Below are 21,407 nucleotides of genomic sequence, written 5' to 3'. Positions count from 1 at the left end.
ATCTGGGTGCTGGCATAGCCTGTAAGTGATACCACCTAAATCTTGGGGAAGGAAACTGGAAATCCTGCTTCATTCATGTTAGGCTAAGACATGGCAATATTCAGTTTTTCAAATAACTTCATGTTTTCTTCTTCTCCACATTTTTAGAGCTTTCCTGTTCCTGCTTTATCTAAACTGTGCTGTTTTACTTTCAGCTTGGTGCTGGGTATTGTTTGCAACTTACTGTTTGCTCCTTTGCTCCTGTCTTTTCACTAGCAATGTTAACCACTGATATGCTGGATAATACGCATATGCTACTGCTACAACCACATAAGATGAGCTGGAGAGAGCTCCTGTTTTATCACCTGTGTATTGCAAAACCATGTCTGAGCATCAGAGTGCACAATGGCATGTTTCACACACACAGTGGTAAAAAAGAATAGCTATTTGCTATCCAGGTTCAACTGTCTCTCTCTTTACTTTGCAGTGCATTCCCTAAAGCCAGCTGATGTGAAAATTATAGCAGCCCTTGGGGATTCTTTGACGGTAAGAAGATAGTGTTTTTACTGTTCTCTTGGTGAAATTACAGACATGTGCCTGCTCTGGTGGAGAGGAAATAGCTGTTGTACCTAGAAGCAAAGATCCATTCATTTGTGGATGATAATAGATCTAGCAGCTAGAACAAGAAAGAAGGTGTCAGTTCTCCAGCACTCTGTTCCCCCCACGCACATATTCACATGCTTTTGAACTCAGGCAAAACACAGGCAAACCCTTTAAAGAGGTGCCTAAATATCTGAACTGCAGACAGAAGAGATCAGATGCTGTTGAAACTTACGGGACACAGCACCAGCCTTAGGTTACTGTGTCTTCCTGAATAGAACCAGGCTGGTGAACCTGTTCCTTTCCCTCAGTCCTTTCAGGAACAGAGTGACTAAGGGATGTTGGATAGTAGCATTTTATTCAATGAGATAAGGATGCACAAGGATAAGAGCCTTCTAACTTTATCAGTTTAAGAAGATATTCAGTCTTTTTGTGTGTGTGTGTGCCTGATTTAACTCACAGCTAATTTCTTTATCAAGATGTAGCTCTTGATGGCAATGATTATCTTAGGCAATCTAGAAGAAAAATGTCTCAAGATCCAGACATTGTATATTCCAATTATGTCCTTCTGCCTGCTGTTTTCATACCGGTCAAAGACTGAATCTCTACAGTCAGCTCAAAGAAAACACAGGGCAGAAAGACATAATTGGAACACAGGTTTCTCTGAATCTGAGCCTTAACAACAACGATATTGTGTGTACAAACCATGAAGCCTTTACAACTCTCTGGCAGGCATGTTGCTAAAACTCCTACACGCTGGAGGCTGCTGAAATAAATAGAAGCTTTTCAATGCAATCTTGCAATATTGACAAATATTCTGTATATAGCTGTAGTTGCCACGTTATAACATCCAGGATCCTGCAGGTGTTTCTGCTTCTAAGTATACTCTGTAGGAACTGAGAATAGAGCTTCCATAGAAAGTGCAGTGTTTCATTGCTGTATCAGAGCTGCACTTGATCTGTGCATAGTCATTGTGAACACCAGTCTTCCATTAATCCAAGCAAGTTAATATATGGAAGCAAATGTAGGATTGCTGTTTAATCTGAGGTAGTAGCAAACAGTCTATCTGGTCTTGTGCTGTACTGCCCCATACTCAAATTTAGTATGAAACTATCATATCACAGCTGTCAGGTACTCTGCTTCTGAATTCTTGGTGGTATTTTAAGAGGGATGTAGTTGCTAGCTTGCCTCTTCCTTTAGCATAAATGTAGAGTGCTTTCCTCCTTGCTATATAGTACTGCTACAAGACTCTATTTAGCAAAATGCTTTTCAAATTGGTGTAAAGATATCACAGTGCTTCCTTCTGAGATATGTTTGTTTTCTCTGTTGAGTTCATACAGTGTTTCTTATTGTTAGCCAGAAAGTTTATAGGTATGTTTGAGATGTTTTTATCATTATTGACTAATGCAACTGTAAATGAGTTATTCAGCTATTCTAGACCCATGAGAAAAAACCCTTTGTTCCCCAGCTCCATCATGTATTTTGTGTCACCTACAATAAGTTGCTTGTAAATAGTTACAAAAGGTATTGATGCATCCTTCAGAAGGAAGGGTTTAGAAAACCAGATGCTTTCTAAAGCTTTTGAAGGGATGCATTCAAAAGTAAGTGAAATGATAATGTATGACTGTAGCATTAATAACTGTGCTTTAATTTCATTTGGTTAATGAAAACTAATGTGTAGGCTGGTACAGGAATTGCGTCAGATAACCTCCTGGATTTGAGCACTGAATATCGGGGACTGTCTTGGAGGTAAGTCTTCATTCAAAGTGATGAGGAGAGATGTATTCTGTCCTATAAAGATTATTCCTTTCTACACATTTAGGGTCTTTCAGCTGTCAGAAATTTGAGAGTTAAATAGAAGTAAGTTGTTTTTTGGGCTAACATACCAAGATCCAGGGTTTGCCATAAAGGTGCCTTCCCAGCAAATGTTTTAAGCAATGGATTCCAAGCTAACCTTGTGACTTCTCTCATGCTTTCATCTTTGGCTGCTCATGACTGTTTGTATTTTTATGGTGGGATGGCAAGCTGTAAATCTACAAAGCTGGAGAAAAATCACTGGTACAAACAAGCCATAACTTGCTACTTTGGGGACTTCTCAATATTTGCTATTTCAAAGCTTTCTGTAGCACCATGGAAAAAGGTTTTTTAACTGGAGAACTTTTACCGCATGCAGCACACACTTGTAAAAGACTAAATGTGTTTGGTGTGATGATGTAGCTCAGTTGACATTGACTTCAGCAGCTCTGTGATATCCTAACACCTTTCCATAAGCCAGAGCATGGTCTCAGTGTGCCCCATCAATTTGGAAAGCTTGAGAGACCATCAATGTGCAGGATGCAGGAACTAAGAATGAGGAGCTGCTGTTGCAGCTCTCTTGTCTACCATGCGCTCCTGTTTGGTACTGCCTTGAGTGGCTTCACAAGGCTAGAACTGGTCTGAAAGCTGACCTTCTAATCTGCAGTACTTTGGGACTCATCCATTCGAGTATGTAGCTGTCTCAGGCATTTTCTGCCATTTCATGATTGACTACAGCCCTGTACATCTGCAAGACCATTAAATCCTTCTGGCAAGCATCTTTACCACAGAAACCTCAGCCATTTTCCCCATAGCACTTCTACTTCTGTCCTTTCCATGTAATCTATTAGATTGATAGTTACCAAATTAATCACCCTTTCCTTTTTCTCCTGATGTGTAGTAGGTTTTCACTTTGCTTATTGTCTCTGTCCAGCTGAGAGATGAGTGATTAGTATTTCTCTTTCCTGTTTTAGTATTGGAGGAGATGCATCATTAGAGAACATGACAACTCTACCTAGTAAGTAAATGCTTTGCTAAATCTAATTGGCAAGACTGGAGAGAGGGAGAGGGCTAATTTATGATGTGTTTACAGAGTATCTCAAAGCTGTATTAGAGTGATTAACAAGAACTACCTTTCAAAGGAACAATATCATAGGACTAATGAATAAAAAGCTGGCTTCAGCAGTGAAGCTGAGAAGCATCTAGAAATTCCCTTACTTTCTTTTCCCCCTCCCTTCTCGACTGCTTGGTGAGCTCTATTTGAACCTCTGTAAGAGCTTGCTATGTCTGTACTTGTGATGCAATTAACATTTGCATTTAATAAATAACCCACCGCAGCTTTTCCCAAAATGAGATGTTTGCAGAGTAGACCTCTTTGGTAAATATAGCTGACTACTCATACATGTAACCTGAAGGGAATAGTTTTAGCTTTCTCTTCACTGAAACATGCAACTTCTTGTAGCTCAGTCTATTGTTAATGTAAGGCCACTCGAGAGTCAGTTTGGATCAGCTTTAATAATAAACTTCTATTTGGCGAGGGACAGTAAAGTGTCCTTCTGTGTGTTGCCCATTATTATAAGCAGAATGTAACAAGAATATAATCAGAATAAGCAATTAATGGATTCACTGGATGCTATTACATTTGACAGAGCCTTTATTTGAAGTGTGGTTAAATTCAGCCTTTGAGATTATAGTTTACAATGCAACCATTTTCACTCTCAGCTGTGAATTACTCTATTGACTTCCTTTTGTAAGCTACTGTGGAGGTAATGGAGAACAAGATGGTATTTCATCAGAGACATACATCTGAGGCTTTCATCTTCATATTTGTCAGTAGTAAGAGATTTTGCACAGCCATAAAGCAGACCCAGATCCCCTGGCTGAAAATGAGCTCCTGCTGGGCTGAAACCCCCTTCAGATTTGCTTCACAAAGCCCCCATCATATGATGGAGGGTTTTATTTTAGGCTTTAACCAGCACAACACAAGCTATTACCACACACAGCAGTTCCCAAATCTGCTCATCATATCCACTGGTGACAGCGCAGGGCACAGCAAGCTCAGGGTTGTCTGCATCACTGCCAGCTGGTGATCCCTCTTGCCACTGCTTGGTGGATGCATCTAGAGGACTGGAGGCTGCAGGAGCTGAGCAGTGCTGTCAGAGAGCAGAACGATAGCAATGCTGGTGTGTGTGAGTCCATGGGGCAGGCAGAAGGTGTCATAACTTTCCCTTTGTTGCTATCTTTCCTTTTCAGACATCTTTCGAGAGTTCAATGTTACCATTGTGGGCTATTCGACTGGCACAGGGAGTGCGAATGAGTCGAACTCATTCCTTAACCAGGCAGTTCCTGGAGCACAGGCCGAGTACGTAGCTTCTTGTTTAACATATGCAGGTGATGGATGCTTCATCTAATTGACTTTCAACTGTCTCATGTGCTGTCACAACTTGCTCTGAAGAGCAAGCAAAACCAGTCTAGTTAGGGTTTAAATTCACTCAAAAACCTGCTAAATGTATGGGCTTATTTCATAGCTGAACATTCAAATGAAGATAACAGTCCTGGTTATGAAATTCACAATCAAGAAACTGGCGGTGGTGGTTTCTGCTCTTCCTCTTGAACACCTATTGATTTATCTATTTATCTGTCAATAAATCTCTGAGATTATGGATGCTTTCAGAAACTGAGCATGTAGTGAAATGTTAAAGAGATGATAGGAGAAAAAGTAGATGAAATCTTTCATCATTCTAGCCTCAGGTTTCTGAATAAACAAGCAGGGGTAGACACAAGAGAGTAAAAAGAGCAGCCACAGTCTTGAATCTGAAGAGTTAGTGATGGTCATATATGGGGTTTGGTGCATTGCAGACCTGGTGCAGTTGCAACCAGTTCTGCCAATGTAATAGGGATTGTCATGTCTTGCGGTCATCCGAATTTGGCTTTTTGCTTATAGTCACACCTGGGAGGCTGCATGAGTTGAGCTTTGCTATACTTCTTATCCTAGAAATCCCTGGCTTCTTACTGAAGGAGTCAGTGATGCTTAATTAACAAAATAGATGGAATTCAGTCATAGTTTGGGCACAGGTTCTGGCAGACCATGCCTGGATTTGACATTGTTACTTGCTATTACCCAGATATTATTTTGGTTGTTTAAGGGAAAAAATCCCTCTTACTTCCCAAAGAGATCTTGGAAGTGAAGCTCAGAAGCTAAGTGAAGTGGTTGAGTTTGTTGTATCTAAGCAAAGATTGTAAGGTTTTATTGGATATTTTTATTGCTCTCCTGCAGGCCTTGAGTAATCCTGACTCATACCAGCAATCTCAGTAAATGCTTTTATTTACCGAGAGACACAGTCTGCTAGGTGCCCTGATACATCCTACAGCTGCCCATACCTGAGAGAAGAAGGCATTTTATTTCCTAGTGATGACTCAGTGTATCTGCCTGTCAGCGAAACGTGCAAGGGTTATGGCTCTGATTCAGCCATCAAGGAGGATTTATTTCCATACTTCTAAATGCAGCATTTATCCAGATTAGTTTCAGCTTTTGCTTGTTATAGGGAAGAATAAGATAGGTGCCTGGTTTGTATTTTGTGTCAGTTAAACCCTAAACAGGCTTTTTTGAGTGGTAGGAAGATTTGAAACGGGGTATACAGCCTCTTAAGTCACCCATAAAGCTTCAAGCAGCTTGTATCAGTAGCAACCAAGATGTTAACGTTAGCTGAATGAAATGAGTTGATGCACATTAGTCTAATGAAAAATTGTGTACTTCATCTATACCAATTAGTCTTCTGTCTTCCCATACAAGCAACTGGACTTGACAAACATGATGAAGTGGAGCTATCTGTGTTCTGCAGCCATGCTTTGTAAACATCCAGCAAGGAGATGCAGACAAAAATAGTCCCAGATTCCTGCTAGTCTTCTGTTGTTTCTCTGTCTTGTGACTCTCTGTAGAAAGGTGTGCAAAGTAAAGCCCTGTAAGCTACCTCACTAGTATCCCTGAACTCTGAGATGCTTCTTTTGGGGTTTTGTGTTGTCACATCTGCTTGTCTGTTTTGTTCTGTTTTGGCTCTTGATGCACCTGAGAAGATGCATCCTAGTTGAACACTGAAATGTATTAAAACATAGGGAACTGTTTCTCCTGCTTTAGGTATTTGGTCCTGGAATGATGATGCAGTCCAGCATTTATTCTTCATCAGCCAAAACTATTCGTTTTTCTCTGATTCAAAGGGCAAAAAAAGCCCACAAAAAGAGCTAAAGTTGGTACTTTAGAACTGTTCTGTGGCCTCTCTTGTTTTTGGGTACCAATCTGGAAACTGCTTTCCAGAAGTACTGGGACTTCTCTAAAATCAGGTAGTTCTGAACCCTTACCAGCCTTTGGAAAACAGCTGTAAGGGTGTCTTAAAATGAAATCACTAGCTGCTTTGTGTTAACTTGGTGGCAATGTAGCAATGCAGGTCTCATTCAGCAGGATCTGAATCAGACCTAAGCCTATCTGCATTCATTGCCAAAGTGCTTACGTACATGCTGGAGTTAAGGATAGATCTGAAGCATGTTGCTGAAGCAGAGCCTGGCTGAGTTCTCCAGTTTCACGTGATAAAAAAGGAGGTTGAGAATTCAGGACTGAGAGTAGAGAACAGGTGATAAGAACTGTAAATATCTGTATTTCCCATTAGCAAACTGTTTCTGTTGATCAGGATCTGTATTTGGTGGAAAGTGCAGCTCAGGGATGGGTGATTGCTGGCACTGCTTCGTTCACGTTAGATCTTACTGACTGCATTGGTTCAGGATGCACCAGCATTTCAGTGACTGCATGAGAAAATGGAGGTGTTGCAGACAGGCAGCTCAATAGGTGCTGTTTTCCTCTGCATCAGTATTCAAACTGATGCCCTAGCTTAGGGGTTTCCATAGTAAGAACAGAAGAAAACTGTGACCACCTGTGATTTGTGACAGCTTTAGGATATAAATAAGTAGGTTATGACATTGGACAAAGGTAACAGTGAACAGAACTACTACATGCCTACAGTGTCTGTGTCACAAGTAGATGTATGACAGGATTCATTGCACAGTAAATACTCTTATGTTAGTGTTAGACCAGTATTCAGTTGGAGAAGGGTGGTGAGAGAGATCTTCTGTTCCCCCAGTAAACATGGTATTGCAACAGAGATCTAAGCTCTGGTTGCCATACAGAACAAGTGTCATGCTTATTAATGTCGGCTGAAATGCTTCCAGAAATGACAGACAGCCAGTGAAGTGTTTCTAACAAGAGCCTGGAGGGAGATGCAGCTCATACCATAGTACAAAGCTGCCTGGAAGGCTGAAGCTTTCCAACCACATTCTCTTTTCTATGCATATTTGAGGATCAGCATGTCAGGGCAGTCAAACAAGGTTGAAGCATTCAGTCTGAGTAACTCAAAATTCATAGAAGTATATATATATATATATATATAGATAGATATTAATGTATATGTGTGTGTATAAACAAAAGAGAGAGGGAGTGCTCACTTGGCTCTTGGAAAAGAGCAAGTCTGTCATTTTAACCTGCCTGGACAATCTGGGAAGTTTCTTTGGGTTTTACTTACCCTGAAAGGCAGCGTGCAGAGAGATGTTTTACATAGATGAAAATGAAGTATTGACTCAGTGCAGGCTACAGAAATGAGGGAGGTGTGCACAGTGAACTCTGAAACACTTCAGCTTTGCAGGGGGATGAGCTGTGATTTATGCACAAATGTTGCTCAAGAGATCAGTTAAATATGGGGACTTGGGTTTCCCTTGTTGTTTTAGTCCAGGAGGAATAGACTGATGGCCACCTAGCTCTAAACAGGCCACCTCATTTGCTTACAAACATGTTCCTGTGTCTGGCTTTTCAGCTGGTTTATGTGCTAAGACTGTAAAAGCAGCTAAACTTATGGTTCCAGATTAATTATTGAATTTGAGAGAAATCAGGATTCAAGCTCAATTTGATATTGATTTTCCACAAAGATACGAATCTGTGATTTGATCACAGCAACATGAGTATTGTACTGTCTCCTCACTCAACCCTTATGATATCTGACAATTCGATTTAAGATGTCTGAAGAGCGTTAATGTTGAGCTTTCCATAGAGGTGCTTCTTTCACTCACAAGTTGTCTTCCTCCACAGGGACTTACCAGCCCAAGCAAGGAATCTTCTGAGACTAATGCAAACTGATCCTGTAAGTTGCCTGGGACTCCTTTAATCTTACAGCATGAAAAGAAACAGGTGTTGCTTCACACAATACATTCACCTACAGTGATACCATGTGCATATCAAAAAGTCAAGGAGATTCAGGCTTGTTATTTTCTTCCTTATTGCACAGAGAATTGACTTCAGTGCTGACTGGAAGCTGATAACAGTACATATCGGAGGCAACGACCTGTGCAACTATTGCAAGGACCCTGTGAGTAGTAAACTGGTTAACTGAAAGTGTAGTGGGATTGTGATGTGAATGTAGAAACACTTCAGAGGGAATCCATGGATCCTTAGACCCTTCACAGAGATAACATGAGTTATATATGTGTTGCTGTATGTTTTGATGGGGGTTGCTGCTGACAGTGCCCTGATATAAAACTAGTTACAGCATCGGATGGTTTTGTTTTCTCTGGCTTACTCCAAGGTAAGAATCACTGTCTTTGCTACTGTCTTTTGACCATGAGCAAAAAATGGAAGAAAAGCTTCACTCCTCTGATGTGGTAACTGTTCTACTGCTAGCACAGCATCATTAAGACATCCAAGAAACAACTGTACTGCTTTGAACTACCACTGCTCCAATCCTACAGCAATCATTACCCCGTAAGTCACAGTGTAGGAAGGTACTAGGAACGGGTAAGGTGCATATTAGGGAAGTTGCTCAGTGTCCAATATCATTTGAATTTGATGCTTCTCTGGATTGCGGAGAAGCCTTTAGGGCTGCCATAAGGAGATCATGGGAGCTGAGTGGGCAGGTGGCTAGGAGAGGCCACCGTTCTCTGCCAGCTTTTACTCTCTTGCCTTTAAAATGCTAAATCCTTGTGAGCATTTTCAATTCTTCTGTACCCTCCTTGTGCTTGAGAAGTTTGCTGCTTGTTCAGGAGCCTCATTAGGCATCTTTGCTGCTACCGTCAAGTTTTACAGCTTTATTTATAGCTATGACCTTGATTAGCAATGATTTCACCTCATTTTATGAGAGCTTATCAGCTGGCTCTGAGCACACCTATGGCTGCTTGGTTTATGCTGTTCAGCACGCATTCAGGTTGGGTTCCTTCCTGCATCTTTACATGAAGGACCCAGTGGATTTGAGTTAAATATACTGCTCCTCAACAAGGTTTATTTTAAACCTAAAGTTTCACCCAGACTGTCTACATTTTGGATTAATTGATATGCTTAAAATACCTGGTCTCTAGAAAGAAGCAAGAGCAGTCGAACGACCACAGTGTTGTGTGCCAGAAAAGAAAGTGAATTAATGTGATTCTCCAGCCTCCCAACCCAAATACCTTGTGTCTGCACTTAGCAGTAATCTCTCTGTTTCTCTCAGGATCACTACTCAGCTGTGAATTACACCAGGAGGATTCAAGAAACTCTTGATATTCTGCACGAGCAGGCAAGTGCTGTGAAATTGTCCTTGCATTCTAGCTTGTACTGGCACATGACTGACCAGTGCTAACTCTTCTGCTTGTTTGCTTTTGTTATGTTGTTTCCCATTCTGGCACCAAGCGTATTCCATCGACTCCTACAAAAGCATTTCCTTTTGTCTTGTCAATCTGAGAGTAGTGAGATGCAGTCTGAAAAGGCAGACAGTAATACTGGGCCGTGGTGTTGGAGAGGGATCAAAAGCTGAGTTTGGGGAGGAATTGTTCCTTTTTTCTTTATTTTTTTTCCCTAAAATAAATGCAGCATGGGCTGCATAATCAGTTGCTTCTAAGTTAAAGTCTAACTTACCTTTCAGGTTCCGAAAGCTTTAGTGAGTCTGGTTGAAGTGATGGACCTCCACCCTCTGAGACAGCTGTTTGTGGATACTCAAGTTCAGTGCCCCACTTACATGGCAGAGTAAGACTTGTTTGACTTCCTCTTGTACCTAAGCTTACTGTCCGTAGTGAGAAAGCATGTTCTTATTCCACGCTTCTCTCCTCATTTGAACTGATGATCAATGGTAGCACTACAGTCCATGCAGTGCAGACATCACCCTCCTGATGGCATTGCCTTCTCTTGGCTTTGACCTTAGTGTTGTCAGAGAATCCATGTATTTTGTCCATGTCCAGAGCTGGAAGGTTTCCTGTGGTACACAATATACACCTCCCTGAGGGTTCTCAAGGTGGGGTTGAAGTTCACAAGCGTTTGGGTTTTCAGGCCTTTTACAGAATGTGAAGTGTTTGCAGAGTACACAGGTTTCTCCTGTTGTAGAGGCTTTATAGCAATGGGTAATTTGCATTCGTTGCTGACCCTCCAGACAGAGACAAATTCTTGTGTTGGCAATGCAAAAGGAATTGTTGATTGGAAAGGTACCAGCTCAGAGGTAATGCAGGCAGTACATTTCAAAGATCTATTTTCTAGTTTCAGAGGGACTGACATGTGCCTTCGTCAAGCTGCAGGACCTTTGGATGCCGAGGTGTAATGAAAGGGACAAGCTATCACAAAGTACAGTGTACTTTACTTTGATTTACCTGGGAGTGAAATCAAACTGATTTAGGGTAGCACCATTCACATGAGGTAGAACATAAGACTAAGGGTTGGAATGGTGAACAACAGCAAGGATGATAAGCCATTTCCACAGAAACACAACTGTACAGGTTTCCTTATTGCTCCCATGTCACGAGGATGTTGGGTGGCAAAGGATGACTTGTGCATCCTCAGAACTCTAATTCTCTCTATTCCTGTTTTCCCCTCTAACCTCTCCCACAGTTATCTGTGCAGTTGTGTTCTCGCAGAAGAAGAAAACTCACTAAATCTATCAATGGTGAAGGAAGCCACCAGAGATTACCAGGTATGTTTATCAAGAGTTGGTGCAGTAACTTGATTTCCATTTGAGGTGAGCTCTTCATCACCAAGCAACACATTATAGCAGTATTTTACCCATATGGGCCCTATGAGCTAAGGAGAAGGTAATTTGGTGCTACCCAAAACACCAAATGTCTAAAGCCAGCAGCAAAGTTCTTCAGAAGAACTCTGTTTCCTAGTACAGATGGATAGGTGGGACTTTAGTTACCAAAGCCCTGTTCCCAACAGTATTGTGTTCCAGCCTTCTCAGCCACTTTCAAGCCACATTTGCCAACATCTGTGGCTATTTCAGTTAACAAGTAAAACCTCCTTTTAATTCATGTGCTTTCAGAAAACAAACCAAACCCACCAAACCCACAGCTATGATGCAGAGATGTTGATGGATTATCGGTGATGGTTTTTTGTTTCTTGTAGCTTGGAATTCGGACACTGTTGGAGTCTGGCAGATATGACACTCATGACAATTTCACAGTGGTCATCCAGCCTTTCCTCCAAAATCCCAAGATTCCTCTTGGTCAGGTACAATCTAAAGAGGCTTCTGCATGCAAAGGACTAAGTGTGCATATCTAACTTATAGAGAATACTTTCATCTTGTTCTGTGCTTCTCTTATTAAAACTGGTTGCTTTTTGGCATAGTTCATCAGATTTCTTCCTATACTCAGCAGTTCTTTGTTTTACATACTATGCAGTATATGTAATATGAATTACTGTTTGGGAAAAGGAAGCAAAACCTGAATGAAGAGGTTGGTTCTCAAGGGTACAGAAATACTTTTCTGTCTGAGCATACAACATGATTAATAAAGCCAGAGGTACAAAGTTATAGTTTTTAAAGCAGCACTGCTGCATTGCACACTGGAGACTACAGCATCACCTCATCTTCATGTCCCATAACTCATTATTCTGTCTCTGACAGAAAAAGAAGTTTACATATGATCTAGTGGAAGTAACAGTTTTATGTAGAGTCCTTTTTCCTGTTACTGGCAGTTATATTTCAGTTCCTTGAGTTGTAAGTCTCAGTAAGCTATAAAGGATGAAAATGACCCAAACCTCTGAAACTGAAACTCCACTTGCAGATTTTCACATGTCTCTGCACTTCTTCATCTCACCTGGAACTAAGAGTGGATGGGGCAAAATATTGAGATGAGATTGCTCTGTAATAATTGAACTGAACTGATCCTGAAACTGCCAGCAACAGCCAGGGACAAGGTAGAAAAGTTTAGATGCTGGTGGAAACCTTCACAGGAAAACCAGACAGGGTTTGTGGTTTTTGTTGTTTTGGTGAAGCTGGTTCCTGTGAAGTTATCCCACATTGTTTTGGTACTGAAATAGGGAACACAGACATGAAAACAGAAGCAGCAGCAAAATATTTCTGAACATTTTATAGTCTCACAAGCCTTAGTTCAGATTTTAATGACGTTCAGGACGCTGTTTTCTATTCTTCTTATCTCACACAACATTCATATGTTCCTGAACTGAAAACTCTGCCTCTAAACATGGCAAAAGATACAGATGCAAATTTTGGTAGCAATCTTCTTCTAGGCTAGCCTAAACACACTGAATTGAAACCTGCTCAAGTTTTGAGGAAGAACCACGCTGATCAGACAAAATCTTGTTTCAGTCATCTGTGACCTAAGCTCCTCATCTCAGTACTCACACAAAAGCCAAGATACTTAAATGTCCAAACTCCATTTCCTTCAGATGCTCCAGTATCTATATTAAAGTAAAGCTTTGCTCAGAGGAGGCTAAACACAGATTTGAAAATGGTGGGGTTTCTATTTCTGGTTAGATCTGTTCTTGGAGGCACATAAACATCTCTAGTTAAGTGTTTCTGGTAGCTCATGGACCTGCTGAAGTACACTGTGTATCACCAGGTAATCATGAGACAATTCTGTATTGGATCAGCAAGCAAAAGTAGCATGAACCTCTCATTACTGGCTCTGACTTGGCCTCAGCAACCCCAAGTTGGAGCAGTGTGGATTCTTCTGCACTCAGATGTCCTTATGTTTTCATCTGTAGGATGGGCATCCAGATATCTCCTACTTTGCACCTGACTGCTTCCATCCAAACCAGAAAGGTCATGCTCAGCTTGCCAAGGCTCTCTGGAATGCACTGGTAAGGTGACAGGCTCTGCATATAATGTGGTCTTTACCTAGACCTTACTACCATTGAAATAATCTCTGTAATAAACATTGCAATGAAAGCCTGGATAGTGCTGGACCTTGTGCTTGTTTCTTCTTAACTAGTCACATACCCTCCATATTTGGTGCTGCTCTCAGCCTAGAATCTCTTGCTTCTGAAAGTGTATGTGCAGGAGAGGGATGCTGTATGTGCATGATCGCAGTCATACATGCATAAATACATACATACATACAGTGATTACAGCTGAGGGACTTCAAGCCTACTTCACCCATTGTCATGAAAGGCAGGGTAGCATTCAGTAAGGATGATGTTTCTATGGGCTGCTATGGGAAACTACCAAATAAAGAATTGTAACTGCATACGTCAATTTAAAATGGATTACTTAGAAGTTTGTTTTAAATCCATGTGTTGTGAATGTCTCATTGGGAATTAAAGTGGCTTTAATTCAGTTTAGTTTTACTACCTTTGGAAGTGAGTAAAACTTAATGAAAATGAGTTGTTAAAGATTGCTTAAGCAAACCCATTTTAGCGTTGCATTGCAGTGCAATATGCAGTTGGAAGCATCTTGGATCCTGGATGGTAACTTTTATATACTTTGGGGTAATGTCTTAACAGCTGACACAATTGCTTGCAATCATCCTGCAGTACCTCTAATTAAATTTGGTTCAATCTTCTATGCATGAACAGCCTTTTGTTGGAGATGCCATCATGCAGCTTAGTGATAAAAACTGAAGGACTCTTAGCCTCTTGTCTTTTATGTAAGAGAAAAGAGTTTATGACCTTGCCTCCTGGCCAAATCCCAAGGTACTTCATGTGCCTGCCAAAATCCTCCAGGAGTTTAAACTGATCCAGTGTAGCTTTCTACTTCCCATTTTAAGCTTCTTTCTGGAGTTGTTCTGTTGTTATGCAGTTGCCATGTTCTTTTTGAGAAGCAGATGCATTTCAGCCTTGGGTAAATCAAGGTCTGTAAATACAGGCAGTTTTATATAAAGCTGAAAGCTATATTGAGGTTCTGTTAAATTAGACTTGTTATACAAATGTAAGATGAGCCAACATGGTTACAAAATGGGGTTTTTGTTGTCTTCCTTTCTAGTTACAACCTGTACATCAGAAAGCTGACTCGTTTGATCTCATGGCTGACATTGTCCTCAACTGTCCAACTCAGGTGAATATACCCATGTTGTGGAAGCTGAGCATCAGGAGGCTGCGTGTGCTTGTAGCTACTGCAGAGAGTGGGGGTTTGGGATGTCTGGAACAAGCTTACTGGAGACTTTGGTTCTCTGCTTACCTGCGAGTGAGCAGATGCTCTCATATAGCTGCTCTGGTGTCCCTCAGCCTTTTTTACTGTGCCATGAATACTGACAACATGCTGATTGGTGTGGGTTTAGTTGTAGCAAAGGTTCTGTTTTGCTGTGAAGTACAGAGGCAGGTCAAACAGCAAATAACAGAATATGTTGCATTAACTTTCCCATCAGAATCAACCCCCGTATCTGTTATCTCTTGAGCTAGTGCCAGGCTGCTTTTCCTGGCCTGATCCGTAACAGGGATACTTCAGACTCTTTGGAAGCTGCTTCTGCAGTTATAAAACAAGCTGCTGAACTTGCAGTACAGTTGCTAGGTATCAGCACGTGGAAATAACCACTGCAGTCAGCAATAATTGGCTCCCTCTCTTTGGCAGTTTCAACAAGGAGGCCAAAGGACTGAACAGATCAGAGAGCTGAGTTGTTATCTCGGGTCTGGAGACAGCCATTCAAGTCACAGAGGAGGATTTTGTCCATATCACATCCATCCGGTCAAAAAAGGAAGATCTGAGAGTTATTAGTTGGCATGTTTCAGAAGTCCTCAGATTCACTTAAATTGATCCTCTTTAATTTTACCCAGTATTCCTTCCAGGCAGCTTAAATTAACTTAGCAACTTCTTCAGTGCCAAAATATGTGGATTTTCTACTTCTTTCCCTCCATCTACTCCTATTCAGAAGTAGGCACAGCAAAGTTTAGTAGCCCTTGCAAAGAATACATGGCCATTGTTTTCAGAAATGGTAAGCCCACAGTGCTTTGGGAAAGTCACTGATGGAAGTGCCAGTAGCTTTCCCTGCACAGAAAGCTCTGTGGCAGTGATACAAAGGAATAAATAAACTGTTTCCAGGGGATTTCACTGCCTGTGTTACTGAAGGAGTAGTGAATTATTTCACATTCTGACACCCACAAATTCCATTTATTGTTCCCACAGTTGCTCACTGCAGGTTTAAAATTCTATCTGCTTTAAGCAGTCATGGCCATCAAAATGTCAGGTATGACAGATTGTAAGGGCCCAACAAACCATGGAAACTAGTTTGTATTGAGGCAACTTAAAGAAGGGTAAAACCCTGCAAATAAAAGAATAGTGGGTCTTCTAATCACATATGTTAGTGCTTTACCTCCTTGTGCAGCTACTGGAATGGCTCTTGAGACATCCCAGTGGAATTTGTTAGCCTATACAATGTGCATGTCTTCCTGAATGTGCATTGCATTAGAAGGGAACAAAAATAACCATGCAATTTATACAGCCTCTCTGAGAGACAAGTGATCCTTTCAGTAATCAGTCTTTCCATCTCCCCTCTGCTGCCAGGTTTCTCTAGACTTCACATGGGTATCTTTTAAAAGGATTAAATATCTAACAAAATCTAAGTAATTTATGAAAGATTAGGAGAGGAAAATGTTAATTTTTAATCAGGACCTGGTATATGTCATTTTTGCCATAAGGTGCTGAACATAAATCTTACTTCTGAATCTTAAGAAAGGAACATGGTTTCAAAATCCAGATCTCCATTCTTCACCTTAGCTATTTACTTTCTTAGTGATGTCTGATATCACTTGCTGTGGTCTGTGCCATGTGCTTATCAACTGATTTCTCTTATGTATTCCTCTTTCTCTAGGACAAACCATTCCTGGCAACATACAAGAATAGCAACTACACATACCTACCTGTGGAGCCCACTGATGAGCCAATAGAGGTAATTGTTGTATCCTTTGCTGCGTTTTCTGTGACGTATGCAAAGCTGTATCTGGGGACTGTTCACACATCAGCCTGAATATATAGATGAGATAAACTATTACCAGTTTTTAGAAAAAGAAGTCTATATTGCATTGCATTTTTTTCATTTGTAATCAAATGTTAAATTCTTCCTAAAATCCAAACAAAAAGAATTAAATTAATTGGTGCAATTGTACCAAAACTGTGCTCAACAGTAGGGTACCTGGGATGCATCATTAATTCAGATAGCAGGTTCCTCACAGTAGCTAGAAGATAATGTATAACCCTGAGCCCCCAAATGATCTGAGGAAGGTTTCCATATTCTCTTCTTGAGCTGCTGTACTTCCATGCAGTAAGGTAAGCTTAACCTGCAGAGGGCAGTCACCTTTACATATTGGATATGTGGTTAGGTACAAAGGTGATAGGAATCCATTTTCAAAGAGATTCATTTTCCACAATGACTGAGCAACTATCACAGGGTTGATTAAAGAAACTGCTGAAACAAACTTTGTGTAGTATGTGAAGAAATGGGGCAGGTAATTGCTCTTGACAAGTGGCTGCAGACATGCAGACTAAGTGTAGTTGGAGATGACAGTCTAATGCACTGGTCTAGTTCAATATACTGGGGGTCCTCCCCAGCTAAATGATGAAAATCTTCATGTGCCTTGAGCATTACAGAGAGCAACAGCTGGTTTTGCTTCAGCAAGCATAGTTTGCAATACTGAAATAGGATTTTTATCTGTAAAGACAGAGTTATACTTTTAATGGGTAATCTTGTACTTCCACTGAATCTCATCAGCAATAGCTTTTAAAGTGATAGGGAAAAGGAAAGAAACAGAAGAGAGAGTAAAGGAACAGTTCTCTCTTTGATCTGAAAATAACTCCAGCTGTCCTTTCTACCCTCTGCAACCAGCCTTTAGCTAGATGGCTGATAGCAGAGTCATCTTCTTTTACAAGAAAACATTAATTTGTCTTGATGATTTTAACACTAAGTATGCTTTCTGAAGAACACTGCTCCATGGAGTTTCAATGGTAGAACTGTGCAATTGCAGAATAATTGGGGTTGGAAGAGACCTCAGGATAATATTAGTCCAACCTCCTGCTCCAAGCAGAGGCTGCTTTTGCATCAGCATATAGAGCTCTATGCTCTTGCAGGCACTGCCCATCACAACAGTAACAGTATTGTTGCTCACTACCAAAAAGTGTGGGTGGAACATTCATCAGCTGTCTCTGCTGGTGAACCAAGATGTTCTGCAATGCATGGTTCACTCAATTTCCTCAACTGGTGGAATAAACATAGTACCCCTGATATCACCTACAAATATATTATAGAATGGCTTAGACTGGAAGGGACCTTAGCGATCATATGGTTCCAATCCCACTGGCATGGCAACGTTCAATTATTTAGAGGATAATAGCTGTCTTTACAGAAACTTGAAGTTTCAAACTTCACATTTTATATTTAGTGAAAACAAGCCCTTTTTGAAAGTTTCTAGGAAAATAATAGTTTTCTAGCAAGGTACATGGGAAAAATACAATGTAATAAGTTAATATTATAGATTTGCAGAGGATTTTGTTATTGATTTTTGTTTTGTTTGTTGTTACAACTTTTGAGATGGAAAACCTGGAGACCCCACTTTCTAGGTCATGCACAATATCTCCAGGCTGTAGAAGAGAGGAAAAGAATAATCCTCCTTGTGAAATTTTGTCATAAGCAGTATTTCTCAATTGAATATTTCATCTTTGGAAAGGTTTTATGCTTTGGTTAGAAAATGTCATCAAAAGTAACTAATGTTTTGACAGTATTCAACAAAGAGGAGGAAAGGACTGTTGAGCTATATAGGTACCAAACTTGGATCTGTGTCTTAATTTGGTTTTGCCCTTTGCTGTACAATGAAACCATATATGAATTCCATATCATAAATGTGATCCGATTTTGTAACTTGCCATTGCAGAACTGGGGCAGTGACCTGTTGTGTTCCGAACAGGCTTCATCCAGTCGTGTCCCAACATCAGGTGAGGAAGAACTTGTAAGCTAAAATCACAAAGAGGAAGAATTCCACCTTTTGTTTTTAAAAACAGTAAGATCTAGAAATTGCCCATCCTAGATGGGAAGCAAACAGTAAAAGCTGATGTATTTAGCAGCAAGGAAAGTCTGTCTTGCCATGCACAATAAATTCTGCATCACAGCAGATGTGCTCTCTGTGGATAAATACAAGCATATTTATCATTGTAATGGTTTAACCCAGCCACCAATTAGGCACCACACAGCCACTCACTTCCCTGCAGTGGGATGGGGAGAGAATCAAAAGAGTACAAGTGACAAAATTTGTGGGTTGAGTTAAAGACAGTTGCAAAAGCTGCACACACTAAAGCAAAGCAGCTCAGCCTCCTCACTGGTGGGGTGGTGTGAGACGCAGGAAAGACCTTGGCTCCTTGTGAGCACTGCTCAGCAGTGATGAAAGCATCACTGTTATCAGCACTGTTTCCAGCACAAATCCAAAACACAGACCCATACCAGCTACTGCGAACACAGTTAACTCTACCCCAGCCAAAACCAGCACAGTCACGTACACGTATCATATACAGCAACATGGCAGATTAATATTGCCTGGGTATGTTAGTGGCCAATCTGATCTATGACCCAGACCTGAAAACCGATTGAAAGAGATTGAATGTATGTACCCCATAACATATCTAATCTGTTTTCACTTTTTTCCTAAGATCTTTTAAGTTCCATTTATTTCTGTGTTTGTTGAGTAAACTGTTGCAAGCAAAGGCAAGGAGCTATGCCTCTTGCTTAGCTGACACAGAATTTGAGGGTTGTTTTCCCTGGAAAACTGTAAAAATGCTATTGGGTTGGAATGAGACACTTGCAACTTTATTCTGTTAAACTGTGTTTTGTCTCAATTGTCAATAATCCTGCTTTATTTCTCCTACTTTTTTAGTACATGAGCTACAACCTGCTGACATCAAAGTCATAGGAGCACTGGGAGATTCCCTGACTGTGAGTACTGCTGTATTCCCATGTTTAGAATGAGGAGAGCAATTGTTAGGTCTCTATCTAGATGTGATCATGTCAGGCATCATCAGATAGAAATCAAATTGCTTTGGCTTGGCAAAGAGAAATTCCTCTGCCTGTGTCCCTTTGCAAAGGAATAATCTGAAGGGATATGAGTGACACTGGCACTTGTGTAATCCAGTAATAAATAATTCAGGCCAGAACAGAAATGGGATCACATTCTCTATTCCACACGGTTTATTCACAGTTTCTGAAAGGGGAAATGTCTGCTTTATAGGAACAGCCTTTTCTGACATTAAACCAAGAGCAAGCAGTTGACACTTTCCATTAACTGAGAGATCTTGATGAAAATTCCAGTAGAAATAACTGATTGCAGAATAACGTGCTTCTCACTCGAGATGATTCTGATATGTCTGTATCTCAGGCTTCTGCTTTCAGATGCTGCTTCCTGGCTTAGGCATCTTCCAGTTAAAACTCTGATATATACCAAGAAATGCAAACTGAAAGGAGTAGGCACAGCAAAGAGAAGCCCCAGGAAAGAATAGCAGGGAATACTGCAGACCTGCATCAAAGTCTTCTGATGAGAGGTTCCAGAATTACACAGCACTACAGAATTGTTCTGGCATGGGATGAAAGCAAACATTCATGTCAGCAGTTCCCATGAATTTTAACTCCTGAGCTAAACCAGTGCTCATTCTAGCAACTCCTGTAGAGTTCAGAGGGAGTTGGAGGTACTGAAGCCCTTAAATGATCAGGTTTATCTGCAGGCAGGTGTGCACATCTTCATCTCCTCGCTAGCTCCGAAACTGATTTTGCTTGACCTGATGTAATCCTGGCTTTCCTCTCCGCTGCTGAGCTTTGAGCTTTTCTTAGAAGACCTCAGTAATGACCTTGCAATTCTCCCTCCTACCCATTGCTATGGCTCTCATAATTAATTGCTTGATTTCCTCCCCCACATCTAGTGCTATAGATGTGCTCTAGCGCACATCTCTTCTTTTTTACATTTTAATTCTTCTAGTACATGAGACATCTCAGAGACCCCTACTCATTCAGGGCCAGGTTAATGCTCAAGCTCCCTGTCTCAAGAGCTGGGCAAGCCAGTTTTCATACTGCTGTTATTCATCCAGTTCCTATTAGCTTCTGTTGCCACAGCAAAGCGTAATTGGGCTTTTTGGTAAGGGATCTACTGAGGGTAGGAGCAGGGCAGAAAACATGGCAGACAATTTCCCTCATGTGTGTACGCATACACATACCCCTCAAGTACAAAGTGCCATACAGCCAGCAGCAGTGCCTGCTTTGTACTGCCTAACCATCCCTGGCCCATCTGACTGCCCCAGCTAAGATCTGTCGTGGTCCACTAAGACATTGATTTTCCTCCTGGTATTTCCCACAAGAGCCCTGAATGCAGTGGGTGTTCATGGCTCAATTGATACCACAGCTTTCTGAAGAATAGAAACTGAAGTGAAACCACAAAGAAACTATGAAGCTGCAGAAGCAATTTCACAACTGCTGTTCTCAATGTGAGTGAGGGTATTGACCTTGCTAGAGGTCTGTCCTAGTCCTGTCAGCTGCTCAGATTCCTCACAGCTTTGTTCCAATGTCTTATTTGGTTTTGAAAGATTAAAGTTCACACTGCAGGAAAGCTGCTCTCAGCCCAGATGCACTTGGAGATTAATGAAATGTTCAGGAATTTGGTCATGTCACTAGCTGGAATGCATCTGTCTGACTTCCTAGCACCAATGCACAGTGAAAGCAATAGCTGTGCCAACATGCTTATCTATATTGGCAAAAAAACCCCTGCTACACCTCATCGAGTCCTTGTATTGGATGGGCAGACCGGGTCTGGCACAGGAAAAGTAGATTTTGCACCAAAGATCTGTTTT

The 21,407-nt window shown here is 41.0% G+C and overlaps 1 protein-coding gene across 1 annotated transcript in view; it reads left to right on the top strand.

Annotated features, from left to right (window-relative positions):
• PLB1 (phospholipase B1) overlaps positions 1-21,407 on the top strand; it is a 73,355-nt gene that overhangs the window by 36,078 nt on the left and 15,870 nt on the right. Inside the window, exons 30-44 of the mRNA XM_034060795.1 lie at positions 467-525; positions 2,261-2,328; positions 3,348-3,391; positions 4,627-4,735; positions 8,501-8,552; positions 8,697-8,777; positions 9,891-9,956; positions 10,302-10,402; positions 11,255-11,336; positions 11,765-11,869; positions 13,367-13,462; positions 14,583-14,654; positions 16,405-16,482; positions 18,458-18,518; positions 19,451-19,509. Coding sequence (XP_033916686.1) covers positions 467-525; positions 2,261-2,328; positions 3,348-3,391; positions 4,627-4,735; positions 8,501-8,552; positions 8,697-8,777; positions 9,891-9,956; positions 10,302-10,402; positions 11,255-11,336; positions 11,765-11,869; positions 13,367-13,462; positions 14,583-14,654; positions 16,405-16,482; positions 18,458-18,518; positions 19,451-19,509 — 1,133 coding nt within the window. The remainder of the gene's footprint in view (positions 1-466; positions 526-2,260; positions 2,329-3,347; positions 3,392-4,626; positions 4,736-8,500; positions 8,553-8,696; positions 8,778-9,890; positions 9,957-10,301; positions 10,403-11,254; positions 11,337-11,764; positions 11,870-13,366; positions 13,463-14,582; positions 14,655-16,404; positions 16,483-18,457; positions 18,519-19,450; positions 19,510-21,407) is intronic.

Source organism: Melopsittacus undulatus, chromosome 3 (genome assembly GCF_012275295.1).
Source record: "Melopsittacus undulatus isolate bMelUnd1 chromosome 3, bMelUnd1.mat.Z, whole genome shotgun sequence".
Classification (NCBI taxonomy): domain Eukaryota; kingdom Metazoa; phylum Chordata; class Aves; order Psittaciformes; family Psittaculidae; genus Melopsittacus; species Melopsittacus undulatus.
Note: the sequence above shows the minus strand (reverse complement) of the source record. Positions and strands in the feature narration are given on the sequence as shown.